Here is a 13950-nt window from a genome sequence, read left to right on the forward strand (position 1 = left end):
ATAAATTACCTAAATAGAAGCAATACTTTCAGTATCACTTTCACAGTGATGCTGCTGGGTTTCCTTTCAGGCAGCCTCTATTGGTAGAGCTATTTGGCACGGTCAACTTAAGACCAATCCTGACAGACAAAATATTTTGTTCCTCAGGGTCTTTCATGTCAGATGTAGAGCATTTCTGGGACTGCAGGAACACTTGCCCCAGCATTCCTTTGAAAGAGCTTCCCATTCTCTCTCCCCTTTCCCTTACCACTAACACCAACTCTCTGGTGCAGTTTTCACAGAAGTCTAAAAGATTTTTAAGGAAACATATTTTGGTCTCCAGAATGCCTTAAGTAATTTTCCAAAATTATAGCTTACATGGAAAAATTGGTTCATCGGGTTTTCCATCCTTCAAACAGGCCTCTCCCACCTCATCCTTCAGATGTCAGACACATCCTACACATGAACTTCTTTTATTAAGATCAAGTAGAACTGATAGGAGGGAGCTGGGAGTCCCAGAGTACCCCCTGCACCTTGCAGGCACTCCTAAGTACATTTGTCCTCTGCCACCCAACCCACAAGCTCCTGCTTCTCCTCCTGTCCCAGTAAGAAGCCCTTGGGGGGGTCCACAGAGTACCTTCATTCAGACCTGGTAATGGGGATAGCAAGGCTGTGTCTATCTGATAGGCCAGTGCAAATACTTATCAAAAAACCTCTAAACCAGTTCAATACCAATGATACAATATTTCTGAAAATATCCCCCTTTACTACTTTTTTTTCTCCCCAGAAATGATGTCATGTCTAAATCAAATTTGCAGTAAATTCAAAATTTTCCTTGGCAGTCTATCCAATCTTTTTTCCTCCCTTTCTCCCATTTTCACTCCAGACTAAGCTTTACATGCAAAATAACTTGAGATTCCAGAGAATCCTAGTATTTAAAATCAAGGTTTGGCTGTGGGAAGATGTTAGGATTTATTTAAATTGTGCTTAAGTGTCGCTTAAGTGTTGCTTTCAGCTTTCAGAGCCACAGAATCAGAATGGTCTTTCTAGGATAACCTTAAGCTCAGCCTTACACCAAAGTTCAGATCACACCAGAAGATGTCTGAAGAAAGCAGTAAATGCTGGACCTACAGGAAAAAAAAAATGGCTACCATATTTTTGTGTGTTTCAATACTTTAACAGTTCCACAAACTCCAGCTTGAAAACCAAAAAATTAGTGACTGATTAGATACCAAAATATAAAAAGATGAGGTTAATCTCATTACCACCCTTTCATGAATATATCCCATCTGGTTTTTGAGTCTAATCTACTTTGAAGAAATGGAGTAATGTGATTTTAGACCAGAAACAAACCAGGGAAAAAAGCTTCCCTACACACTTACCTTATATAAACATTTTACCATGTAGTGATAAACAGCCAATTTTATCAAGGTTACAAATAATATCGAATTATTACTACATTTTTGGAGGTTTCCAGGGATTATTTTATTTTCAGGATTCTGTCTTACTTGGTATGATGTTCACCTTGGTACAATATTAATTACTGAGAATTTACTCACCAGTCTAGTTAGTAGAATACGAGCCAACACAGTTCAGCTAAGACACAGGATAATCTTGGATTTAGAAATGGGAAAAGTTTAAAACCTTGACCACTTCATAAACATTATTTTGCAGTGGAACAACTCTGTTATCAATGTCAATTCATTGGCCTTGGTGTATCTGCAAAGAAATTCAGAAGCTCTGATTTCTAGACAGCATTTGCTACCAGCTAATCTTAGGACATCTTAACCAGATAACCTGTACAGCAAGAATCTTACTTGCATGACAGCAGTCCATGTGGCCTCAATGCATGTCTACCAAGGTTGATAAAGCTGGCACTTTGCGAGTAACAACCCCTCTCTTGTGGGGTTGGGACGGGGAGGCACAAAAAAGGGCACAGCAATATTCACTCTTCACAGAATGTTTTCTCTGGCACCTTCATGATTTGTTTCCAGTACCTCTCCCTCCCCAAAAGAACAAGCACATTTATTTGTTGTTTTAAAATCAGTTCCCATTTTAGGCCTACTTTGTGCAGACCATGTTATCAGCAGCTTCCATTGCTTCTTAACTGGGGAGTAAGAACAAGCTATAATTAAAGGCTGAAGGTATTTATCCTCTCTTCCCTGCCCTGGAGGGACTGAGCTGTTGCCAGCAATTACAGGCAGTTGGCGGTTCCCTGGGATCACAGTAACCAGGAACCAGGAAGCGCACTCTGGTCCCATCTACCTGCCCTAGAAAAACTCATATGCCACTGAACAGCGACGCTTCCCAGCTCTGCGTTTCCTTTGGCCTCTGAACACCCACCAAGGAGTGGTCTTCATTTCTAAGGACTACCCACCCATTTAGGTGAAAATCCTAATCTAAGAAGAGTGGTGAAAGTTTTGCCATTCAATTCACTCCTTATAAGTAATTTCAAAATCTGCTGATGAAAACATCCAAAGCGTGTACGCACGGGTGTTGTAACCAGTACTGAAAAGGCAATGGAAACCAAGGCGTGTGGCTGCTCTTGCACTTGATGAATTACATCATTGCAAACTTGTCTTCCTACTTTGCATAATATTCAAAATTTTCCTTTTGTGTCTATGTGTGTAACAAATAGTGCTTCTGAAGAAGTTTCCATCATTGTAGTGGCTGTTTTCATGCTTTATTTAGAGACTGTACAGAATGTGGTCCTGCTGCGGCAGCTTTGCGTATTTTAGTAACATGTAGAGATTCCCAGTATTGTATGCAAGTAACCGCATTACTTTTTATAGTAATGTTGTTAACTTGTCTCATCCTGTGCTGCTACTACAAAGTGTTGTGCTTTGATTTATGTGGATGGTTCTTCCTAAATAATAGGCAGTACAAAATAGAACAAGTAAATCTCATGTAACAGAAAACTGTGTGAACTTTACAAATCAGAGCAGTTTAATTTGTAAAATATTTTTTAGGATTCCAGTCAACTATTAAGTTATGATATTTCACACAGGTGGTTTTGAAGCAATGAACCATCAAGGTGACTGATTTAATTATTATTTTCTCTTCCTTCTTTTACTACCCAGGCTTGTGTCTTTTGCCCTGCTTCCCTGTTCCTTCCTTTTTGTCCTAATCATTCAACATTTGTTTGATTTGAAAAATCTCCCTAGAATGTTGTTGCTGCCTCAGCAGCCTTTGTATTTGCTACTTTCCTGCTGCCTTTTTGTCTGACCTGCCCCATCTCCACAGCCATCTCTCTTGATTCGCTGTCTGGAGCATATTGCCCTCTAGCACTTGTACCCAGCAGAAGTCACTCAGCAAGTCATGGCTGGATGTTGGCTACCTGAACAAAAGGAAGACAAGCAGAAAAGATCTCTAACAGCAAGTTGCTGTTCTGGGAGATTAGCAAGAAGAGGAACTGCATTTTAGATACTTGCATGTCAGCCTAAGTACTTGCACTTACTAGAAATACACAAATACAAAAAAAAAAAAAAAAAAAAAAAAAAAAAAAAAAAAAAAAGTGAAAAAAAGATTCAGTTGTTTTGGGGGAATTCTGTGTAGTCTAGGTACAGCTTCACAAACCTAGAGGGTCAGGAGAGAACCCCGGACAGTTAATATATTCTTTACCTCCTGAAGAAGAAAACTATGGCACTGAAAGCCATTCCTTTAGGTAAAGTCCAGAACCAGCCAGTGAAGAATATAGTTTCAAATCCTGACCACCAAATGTAAAGCTGATCCAGCCAAGATGTACCACAACCTGGGAAAGCCAGGTTCCAAAGCCAGTAGCTGCTTCTGTAGTCTCTCTGCTCTATAGCCAGTACATCCAACAGCCATTTCTCTTCTGTCTTGGCCAGGAAAATCTCCAGAAGTCTTTAGGAATGCTGCTTATCCTAAATCATAGTTCATGGTTCTGAATGTTGTTGCAAGTGCAGAGAATGAGCAGGACATTGTGTGGATAAATCCACATGTGTTGACAGCTTCAGCAACTGCTGCTCTGAAGGGTCTCAAGGAGAGACATGTGTGCATTACGGCCCAGACCAGTGTGCACAGCAGCTCACTTCTATGTATCATTTCAATTTATCCACAAAGTCTGGCAGGCTTGACTAGCAACAGTCTCAGCACAGACTCAGGCCACGGCCAGCTGCTGAGCAACACACACACACAGGCATAACTCAGTGTTCCGAGCTGCGGTAGCTGCATGGACCAGTGGCATCCCAGAACAGGTGCCTGTGTGAGGAGCAGGTGGCTACAGAAACCTACTGGAAAGGCAGGAAACTGCCTGCTCAGAAAATAAGTTACTCACTCATGGCTTCCCCAGGCGCAGCTGCCCTCACACAGAGAAAACTACTTTGGTGGTTCATACCATGCCCCCTGACTATCTTTCCACCCTGTACCTACAGGGGGACACATCTCCGAAGTTATGTGGGAAAGTCAAGATAGAAGACTGCAACTCTTTAAGCCCCAGGGGTCTGCATGTATCTACACTTACCATATGGTTTAGAGGGTGCCTAGAACTAGGCTCCAACTGGTTGTGGCTCCAATTCAAGGCCACTGGTTCTTGAGACTCTCTCTACATCCAGCTTAAGAATTCTCATTCTACAGAAGTAAATTATACCCAGATTTGTTGTTCCCAAAAGGGAACTGGGACGAATGGACTAAAAATAAGCCCATCTACCCTCCCATCCTCCCCCTGGCCACATTACTGTGTGGCTCAACTCCCTGGCAGCTAAATACCAGCTTGCCTTGTGCCTCAGATTGGAGGGGAAAATACGTTCACTTGTATTGCCTCTTTTATTTCCCCTCTTCATCCCAACCTTGATTATTTAATAAATGCACTTGAAGAAGTACCTGATTTTTTCCTATAAGCAAATTATTTTATTCCCCTAGCTGAATTTCAGGTTAATTTGGTGGCAGCAGCTTGAACCAGTTGTCCTTGTGTTTTCCATAAAACATGCATACATCTGTGACAATTTTTTCTTGGTGTTTGACATGAATTTTACATGAGGGAAGATGAGGTTAAAAGCATTTTGCCTTCATAATTATGGGTTGTATTTTCAAATTGCATAATATTTCTATTTTTAGATATAAATCAAAATTATTTCCAGAATCCCTGAGGCCTGTACTTCTTACTTCCACAGAAGATGTGTCTCATACAAAACCTTCTTTTTTTGGGGAAAAGGACACAGAGAACTAATGCACTGGGAAAAAAAAAAAAAAAAAGGCTTACAAAAATACCATAAACAAAATCATCCCCAGAGAAGGTTATAATAAGAAAAAAATTCCTACTAGCAGCAACAGGGACTCACAGTAATTCTATAGGCAGTGAAATAGTTCACATCAATTTTAATACGTGAATATTAACACTGGTTAAAAAAATGCATTTTTTTAAGCTACACAGTTGCAAATTACAAGGCTGTAGCTTCGAATGGGATTTTATCAATCTTCAGCATTACTAAATTTAGCTTCTCATCAGCAGCATTTAGAAACAGATTTTCTTCATCTGCAAACCTGTTTACATACATAACAATAAGTTTTCCTGTGCAGTAACTAGGTAACCTGGCACAGGCACTAATATGCACACAGACAGCAGGCTCTGCTCTGGCTGCTCCTCATCCTCACAGCTTGTTTCCTCCTGCATGTGCCACCATTAAGCAGCTGGAATGCAAGCACAGAAGAAGGGGAGTTGATGCCACATTCTTCCTTCTAGAATCAGATTTTGCACTTCAGGTAAGTGGGACTGTGGAAGTAGCATAGGACCATAGAGCAAAACAGATATTTGGCTGCAGAGTGAGTGAATTTGGGTTAATGTACCACAGGTTTTCAAAGCCTGCTTTTGCACTGACCTGTTTCTCAGACAGTACCTTCAGCCCTACTTTTGTTATATTTAGATGTAACTTCCCCTTTCATTGTTATATGGAATAAACCATTTATTCTCCAGAGAATATTTTAGGAAAAAAAAGCTTCAAAAATCCACAACTGTACATCAAAGTAAGAACTACACATTTTGGATAGGTTGGTGGCATAGCACTGACATCTCTAGGGTTTCCTCGTGCAGATAACACAATCAAATGCAGCTGGCTTATTTCATTTTGAATAATCAACTTTCAGTATTCATTACTTTAGATATGTTAAAGGCAGGTAGAGCACGTCATGTGTGGCCAAATATGCTTTTTAATTTTCATGTCTTTGAATCTATAGCCCACTGTCATTAAACAGCTTGAACTGCTTGCTACATACTTCAGCTAATTGAATGGGAGTCCTCTGTGAGATGTCATCTACAGCAAACAGCTCCAGGGTTGCTCCCGCTTGAGTGCAGTGGACAAATCTGAGCACTTCTTCTAACACCTGGCTGCAGAGAAGCACAGTTTATTAGCCAGATTTTAGGATTAGAGGTTCTCATGCACAAAAAGCAGTACCTGGGAACACCCACAGCATAAGGGCTGGCCAAGCAATGCTATTTTCAAGACACAGTGGAGTGACTCTTCCGGTGGTTTTTGACATCACAGTGCAGAGAAGTAGCCAAATAATCCACCTTGTTGTATGTTCCTCCTAAACAAAGTAATAGCTGTCTAAGGTTTTTCCCCCTGGCTTTCTTGTCTAGTTTGAAGTATCATTGGCTAGGTTTTTCACTGTCAGAAGCACAAGTGGTTTATTAGTAGACCAGTACTAACATGTTTTTCTTGGAAACTGTTTCTGCCTTACTGTCTACTGATAAGAGAGCTACATTTCATGAACCTGAAAACAAAACATGTATACCTAGTGTTGAGATTACGGATGAAGCTTTAGAGGAGACCGTCACAGTGTTATTGTCACAGATACATCCAACTATTCAAATTAAAAATGCATTGAAATGCTGTTGAATTTTCCACCTGATTCCCTATTAAGCAGTATTACTGTTACTTCCTATAAACTAGCAAACTATCCTAGATCCCTCCATCACTCCTGCAATTGCAACAACTCACTTTGATACTGCTGTGGCAGTCTTGAGGGGAAAAATCCCTTTGGAAATTCCAATTAGTAAATGACATTCATTAATAGAAAAATCTGCTATGCTTCCTATGCATTTGTTAATCCTATTTTATGGTGACATGCGCATCACTGGACTGATACCTCTCTCAGCCTGAAGGTGACTCCTGCACCTTGGAACACACCAGGTCTGTCTCAGACTTATTCTAGTCTAAGCAATACTAACAGAAAAGCTGCTTTTTCAGCTGCAGTGCTACAGACTTGTATCCAATTAGAACCCACCACATCCCAGCTGTGTGACACTTTTGCAGTTTTGACTAATTCTGGTTTGTTGCAGTCAACAGAAAGTTGTCTGCAAATAATTTTTGCATAGTATTTAAATAGTACATTCCATGAGGTACTCATATGTGTATATATGCACTTGAGGCTAGACATAGACAGGATCTTTTGTCACACAAACCCATTAAACTTCTTGTATAAACAGAGGAAACATACAAAGTAAACATGCATGCAGGCCACATGTTTCATTGCAAAAACAAGTTACTAGAAAAAAATTTACTGGTGCTTGCAGAGAAATGGCACAAAAAACAATCAGAAAGGAGGCAAGGGACACAGGAAGCAGGGGTGCCAAAAGTGGGGCTTTGGTTTATGGCTAAGCATATGTTTGGCTCTTTTTGCTTGGCTAAACATGAGAGCTTGCATGTCAAGCAATACCTGAAAAAGAAGAGTAGAATTAAAACCAAAACTGCTCTGTGGTCTTACTTCTTTCTTCAGGAAAAAAGAGAATTATGCAAGTTCCTTGTAAGACTGCATCAAAAACCTGATATCTAAAGGCCAAAATCTTTTTATAACTGAAAAATTATTATTTCTGTAAGATTCGTTTATAAAATGTTACTTAACTAAGTAGATTTATTCATATGATCCAACTCACTGTTTTATGTGTACATAAGAAAGCAGAACTCAGGGTACAGGTATTTTTATTATGTGGATAAATTAATTATCTGGATAAATAAAGCTCACACATTTGTCCTAATTTACAACTGACATTAAGAATTAGCAGTAGTTCTCTTAATTGGAATCATTTTTGCTTCTGCAATACACAGGTATGTTGAAAATGGTACTTTTCCACATGTGGCCACAAGACTTGATCAAGAAATGTCAAATCACATAATTATGGCACCTCTCAACGGCTCAGTTGTGAGCTACTGCAACAAGACCTAAGAAATCTAAGACTAAGCTGCACTGAACTTTAATTTTTGGCTTTTAACAGTTTTTCTTGGTGCTCTTGCAATTTGAATATGCTTCTTAAAAGTTTTTCAGCAAAGCACGGTTTCAACAGATTGTCTTATCAACATTTAAAAAACATGTTGATACATTACTATACCTGACAGAAAATGAAAAAGTAGCCACAAATACATTTTTTAGCAACTAATATCCTCTGCAACATATTTGGCCATTTTGATCCCAAACATGACTTGAGTTTCATTTAAAAGTCTTAAAGTTTCATAAGAATCTATGATTTTCCAGAAGCAGCCTTGGGAAAGAAAATGAAAGAAAAACCCCCACCAGTAAACTTGGAAGGGTAAAGTAACATGATAAAAAAATTACTAATGAGATAAAGATGAGTAACTGGCAAATCTAATGTAAGTCCCTTTTAACACAGCCAGCAACTACAGATTTGACTTCAATGAAGAGGCGGAACTCAGGACTTCTGGTTCTCCAGGGAAAGATGGAAGGCACCTCAACCATCTTCCCACAGTTCACACATTTCAGCATTTGGCACAACACAGGGATTTACACACAGAGAATCTCCCTGGTCCTACTTATTTACTCATTGTGCTACTCAGAACAGAGGAAGACCTGCAGTGTCAAGTCACAGACCTTGATGCATCCAACCCAAACATTTATTTTTAGTTTCCTTGAGGCAGCACACAACACTATTTTTTCTGATACACAAGTCCTTAAGAGTTCCTCTGCTATTGGATAAAATAACTAAGACAAATATTAAGTGAAGAAAACTAGCTTTATTTATGTAAATTAGAAAAAAGAATTGTTAGAACTTTCATCGATTTGTTAATTCTGTACAATTTACAATTATATTTATATACAAAACTTCTAATAAAATACAGTACATCACACTCTTCCTGAGTCACAGCGTGTTTCTCAGTTCTGTAAATATTTTTTTCTTCTTCCTTTTAAAGCAATTAGATTCAAGAAGGAAATCATATCCTCAGTTTGACAGTGTTTGGTTTAGGTAATACTGGTATTAAGAAAGAAGTCAATGCATTGTACTTTGAAAATACTTTATAGCTATTGCAGTTTTGATAGTTACTTTTCTATATTAAAATACGCTCCTTGATAAAAATGTTAATTACATACTTCTTATTATGAGTTTGTTGCACTTTATTTATAGACACAAGACAAGGTGACTTCAAATGCATCCATCTGTCATTGCAGAGATACAGAAATTAAGTTACATATATATATATCAACGATCATTCAGAGATCAGGGAACATCCATCCACATAGAGCAGAGGTCTGAATTGAGGCACAGTACGTTAAAATTGCTGTCCTATCCTGGACAGGATATGTAAGCTCCAATTGTCTGGCTCCCCTAATAAAAACTTATCAAAGTACATGTCCTGAAAAGTGAGACTGTGTCAAGCAGCAAGGCACCAAGCCTGTCAATCCTTACATATGCATGACAGTCCCACTCTGGAAAGAACCACAGAGTCCCCAGAGAGGTATTGTAGAGCTGTATTTCACAGCATTTGTTACATCTTGGCCAGCTCAAGATGTTATTAGGATTAAAGCTATCCATATTACCTTTACTGAGTTGAATTTTCTGAGATCAGCAATAAACTATTGTAAGGCTTACAAGGATATTTAATCTGTTTAAAGAATGATGCAGTGTGTTGAATTAGTAATTAGCATAGATTACAACCTGTAAGTAAATTTATGTCCCTGTTAAATCCAAAAACCAATTACAGTAACTTATTTTTGACAAATATTGACTTAAAAAAAAAAAAGTTAACTTTACATAATGGCTAAGTGTGGGATGCTCCTAAATATATCTATGGTAAAGTTCACTATATTCTTTTTAATATAGGCATGTGCATGTCTGATATTTTAGTCCAAAATAATAAAAAATACAGATTTGATGACCTCTGATTTATTCATAGTGTTTAGAGATATTTAAAAAGTCTTACACTAAGAGAAAGTTATCCAGAGACTTGCTTTCTCTTAAAAACTTTCTGTAATACTTCAGCACAAACTGAAATACATGAGATCAACTCCTGACAATCCTTTGTGATTAGAAATTAAAAGGGACTTTTTTGCTGTTGATACCAAAGTGTGTAAAATTACAATATGGGGCTTTAAAGAAAATTGGTCTTTAGCTGAATGCTTGAACTTTTCCCAGGATTTTTTGCATGTTTAGTAGTCTTCACTTTGATGCCTTCTTGATTGCCTTTAACAGCTGACTCAAGCCTGGCTTTCATAGTTGGAGAGGAGGCCATTAGTTTTTTAAAAACTGATGAGTACTGTGGACCAATCTGCATCAGAGTTTGCAAAGCAAACTCATGTAGACTTTTTGCCGAGATTGTAGCAGAAACCAGTGCATTTTCATCCAAAAGAAAGGAAATGAGCATGGGAAGAAAGCAGGCCACCAAGTGAGCACCTATAAACATTGAAAACAGAACTTAAATATATGATTTTTTAAAATAGTGTCAAATTCTAAATGGAAGTATTTCTCCAGATTAACATTTAATTCAAACTGTAAAGCTGCAAAGGTTAGCTGAACTGTAGGGTAAAAAACCCAACATTCCTGTGACCAATTTTGTTAGCAATTAGTGTTCAGGACTGAATTCCTAGTGGTCATTTTGGTTTTAGTTTGTTATTTATGGCAACTTTGAGCATCTTTAACACTTTGGGTACAAGAAATGGAAGTAACTTACGGTGCTGTTCCTCAGCAGCTGCTGTCAGAGCTGTAACCACCTTTATTCCCTCCTGAATGACTTGAAGTTCAGCAGCATTTTCAGGTTTTGCCTTTTCTGTTTCCTGCAGTTTCCCCACAATGGATGGTGCTAAAGAATGGATATAAGGGTACGACACAGTTTTGTTTGGATGCTGAAAGATGGAGTGCAGCAGCTGGTAGCACTTACACTGTACCTAAAGGGAAAACAGAATTTGCAGTTACAAAGTGTTACACTTAAAAATACATCTCTGGGTGTTCTAAATCTAACAGCTTGTCAGATAAAAATTTTGGGAGGGGGGAAAATGTGCCTCACAGCTTGAAAATTCATCAGGTTGTAGGCTGCTCATGTATAATACTTTATAGGAGCATCATAACTTGTAATCAATTATTAATAGAAACCAGATCATGCTTTCTGTTTCTTTCATCAAGTCTTATATCTTCTGTCATTTTTGAGTTAAGGAAAAAAACCTATTTTTGTTTGAATATTAGTATTATTTTGAAAATACTCTCTTCTTAGCAAAAGTGCAATAATACTGAAAAAGTGGTGCTTAAAATATAAGCAATATCCCAGTCAAACTGTAGGCACAATTTTAAAATGCCTTAAATGGTGCAGAAGCTTGCATCTTGTTGGAAGTCAATAGGACTGAAACTGCGAAGTTCCTACACAATTTCTGAATGGCTCTGATGCCTAACACTTGGATAAAGTTTGCAAATGCATGCTAATATTTCCTTGCAGTCATATTTGGCATTTCCGGTTTCCTAACAGTGAAAATCAAAGTTTACAATATTAGGAATGTACTGATATATAAAAAAGAATTGTCTTATATTTATTTCTCAATTAAATTAAACTTTGTTTAATTTTTATTACTTCACAAATATATATAGAGAAGATGCAAGAAAGCGGTTTACAGTGAATTCTAACAAATATGAAATCTAATGCATGTTATTTTCAGAACTTAACTTCGAAAGTGAGGTAGCCCCAATACCTAGAAAAGCCATTTGTATAAATACTTTTTTTCCCTGATACATTACTTTTTTAGGTGCAGGTCAGTTATATATGAATTGTGGCACTATAATCTAATGCCACTAACATGAAAATATTTATGCTAGGTCAGAACAAAGCATTAATCCAGTTCAGTAAGCTGCATCCAGCAGTGGCCAGGAGCTGATGCTTATGGGATAGTAACAGTTTTGTAGTGGTACTTGCTCCAGCTCCCAAAGACTCATAGCTGAGGGATTTCCTCTGCAAAAGATAGTATCTGTGTGTTGAAGATAAAATGAACAAATAAAATTCGACAGGTGCCTGAAACACTACACAACTTTATCATGTACTTAGCAACGTATAAAGCACTGAGTCTGATGCAATAAAAGAAAGAAATAATAGGAGTCCAGAATTGCATACAGAACAATGATTAAATGCACTGCTGGGCATGTTCTTGCTCAACTGCTCAGACTGTATTTTAAAATACAACAGATATAGTCAGGAGAGAATTAACTTCCATCAACACACAGGACTAGCAACACAACTAAAATAAGCCGAGGTTCATTCAGTATGTAGTGATATTCTTATAACTTCACCAGTACTTACAAGAGGATCTTTTGAATCAAGTGTTATTTTAAACTTCTCAATACAACGCTTCTGAAGGCACTCTACAGTAGTAACTTCTGGGCTGGTAGACATAACAAATACTGTAATAGCAGTGAGAAGGCTGACTTCATCGAATTCTTGGAGAAGGCCATCTACTATCAACAAAGTACTTGTTAGATTTACATTAACGAAGAAGATTGTTAGATTTACATTAAAAATTCTGTGAGTTTAAGTGGTACAAAGAGGTGGAATAGAAATACCAACATCTATGTTTCTTTAGGAACCTCTGTTTTCAAATACACAACATACTCTGATAGAGTGGTATGGACTTCTACTGCAATAAAAGCCAAGGCCAAAATGGGAATTTAGGGGTGATCATATGCATACTTAAAATTACAGCATACTCCTATTCTACTGTTTCATTGTATAAAGTACAATAAATATCTTTGAAGAGCTAGTATGACATATTAAAGTACAATCATTTTGAGAATAATATAAAACTTGGATTTAGAATATATTATTTTCTTGTAACTTAAACAGTTTTGTAAAGAAAAGTTCCAACAATAAATTACAACTTAGGAGATTAAACGTAAGGAACAATAAAAATACTACAAACTCAGGAAGTTGAAGCAGCAGCACACAGTAAACTGACTGAAGACAAAAAATTCTTTTCTTGCACTACTGCTTTAACACCCTTTGCTTCACTACAGACACTAACTCTTAGTGGAGAACCTGCACTCAGTGTACAGCTGTCTTTTACACTCAGCCGTACACTGAAGCCATAGCTCCTGTTTATGCCTTCGTACCATGGAACTACACTGTGGCACTACACAACACAGGAGTAAGCCCTCAAACCACTGTCCTGGTTTCAGCTGGGGTAGAGCTGATTTCCTCTCAGTAGCTGTTGCAGTGCTGTGTTGTGGATTCGGAATGAGAATGGTGTTGATAATACACCGATGTTTTGGTTTTTGCTAAGCTGTGTTTATCCTAAGTCAAGGACTTTATCCCTTGCCTCATGCTCTGCCAGTGAGAAGGTAAGCAAATGAAACTGGGAGGGAGCATAGCTGGGATGGGTAACCTGAACTGACCAAAGGGATATTCCACACCATAGAACATCATGCCCAGTACATAAACTGGGGGGAGTTACCTGGAAGAGAGGATGATCTGGGTTTGGGAAGCGGGGTCTAGCATTGGTCAGAGGGTGATGAGCAACTGCACACTGCATCACTTGTTTTTCCCTTTTTCTCATCATTATTATTATAATAATTTACCATTATTACTTTACTTTAGTTTCAATTGTTAAACTGTTCTTAACATACAAGTTTTACTTTGATTCTCCTCCCCATTCCACTAGGGTGGGGGGAAGAGGGAGTGGAGGTTGAGCAAGTGGCTGCATGGTACTTAATTTCCAGCTGGGCTTAAATCATGGCACCCACGTTTATACTTT

General features: G+C 38.1%; 1 protein-coding gene across 7 annotated transcripts in view; it reads right to left on the reverse strand.

Annotated features, from left to right (window-relative positions):
* Positions 1-6291: 6291 nt before the first annotated feature.
* The window catches only part of HEATR5A (HEAT repeat containing 5A), a 67431-nt gene continuing 59772 nt past the window's right edge, over positions 6292-13950 (reverse strand). For 4 of the 7 annotated variants that reach the window (XM_082283778.1, XM_082283777.1, XM_082283774.1 and 1 more), the window contains 3 exons: positions 12504-12658; positions 10896-11109; positions 8944-10618 (listed from right to left, as the gene is read on the reverse strand). In XM_082283778.1, coding sequence (XP_082139904.1) covers positions 10317-10618; positions 10896-11109; positions 12504-12658 — 671 coding nt within the window. In that variant the 3' untranslated portion in view covers positions 8944-10316. Of the gene's footprint in view, positions 6323-8943; positions 10619-10895; positions 11110-12503; positions 12659-13950 lie in introns of those variants that run through there. The other 3 variants (XM_082283776.1, XM_082283775.1, XM_082283779.1) reach the window with 2 other exon arrangements.

This window comes from Coloeus monedula (genome assembly GCF_965178545.1).
Source record: "Coloeus monedula genome assembly, chromosome: 6".
NCBI lineage: Eukaryota > Metazoa > Chordata > Aves > Passeriformes > Corvidae > Coloeus > Coloeus monedula.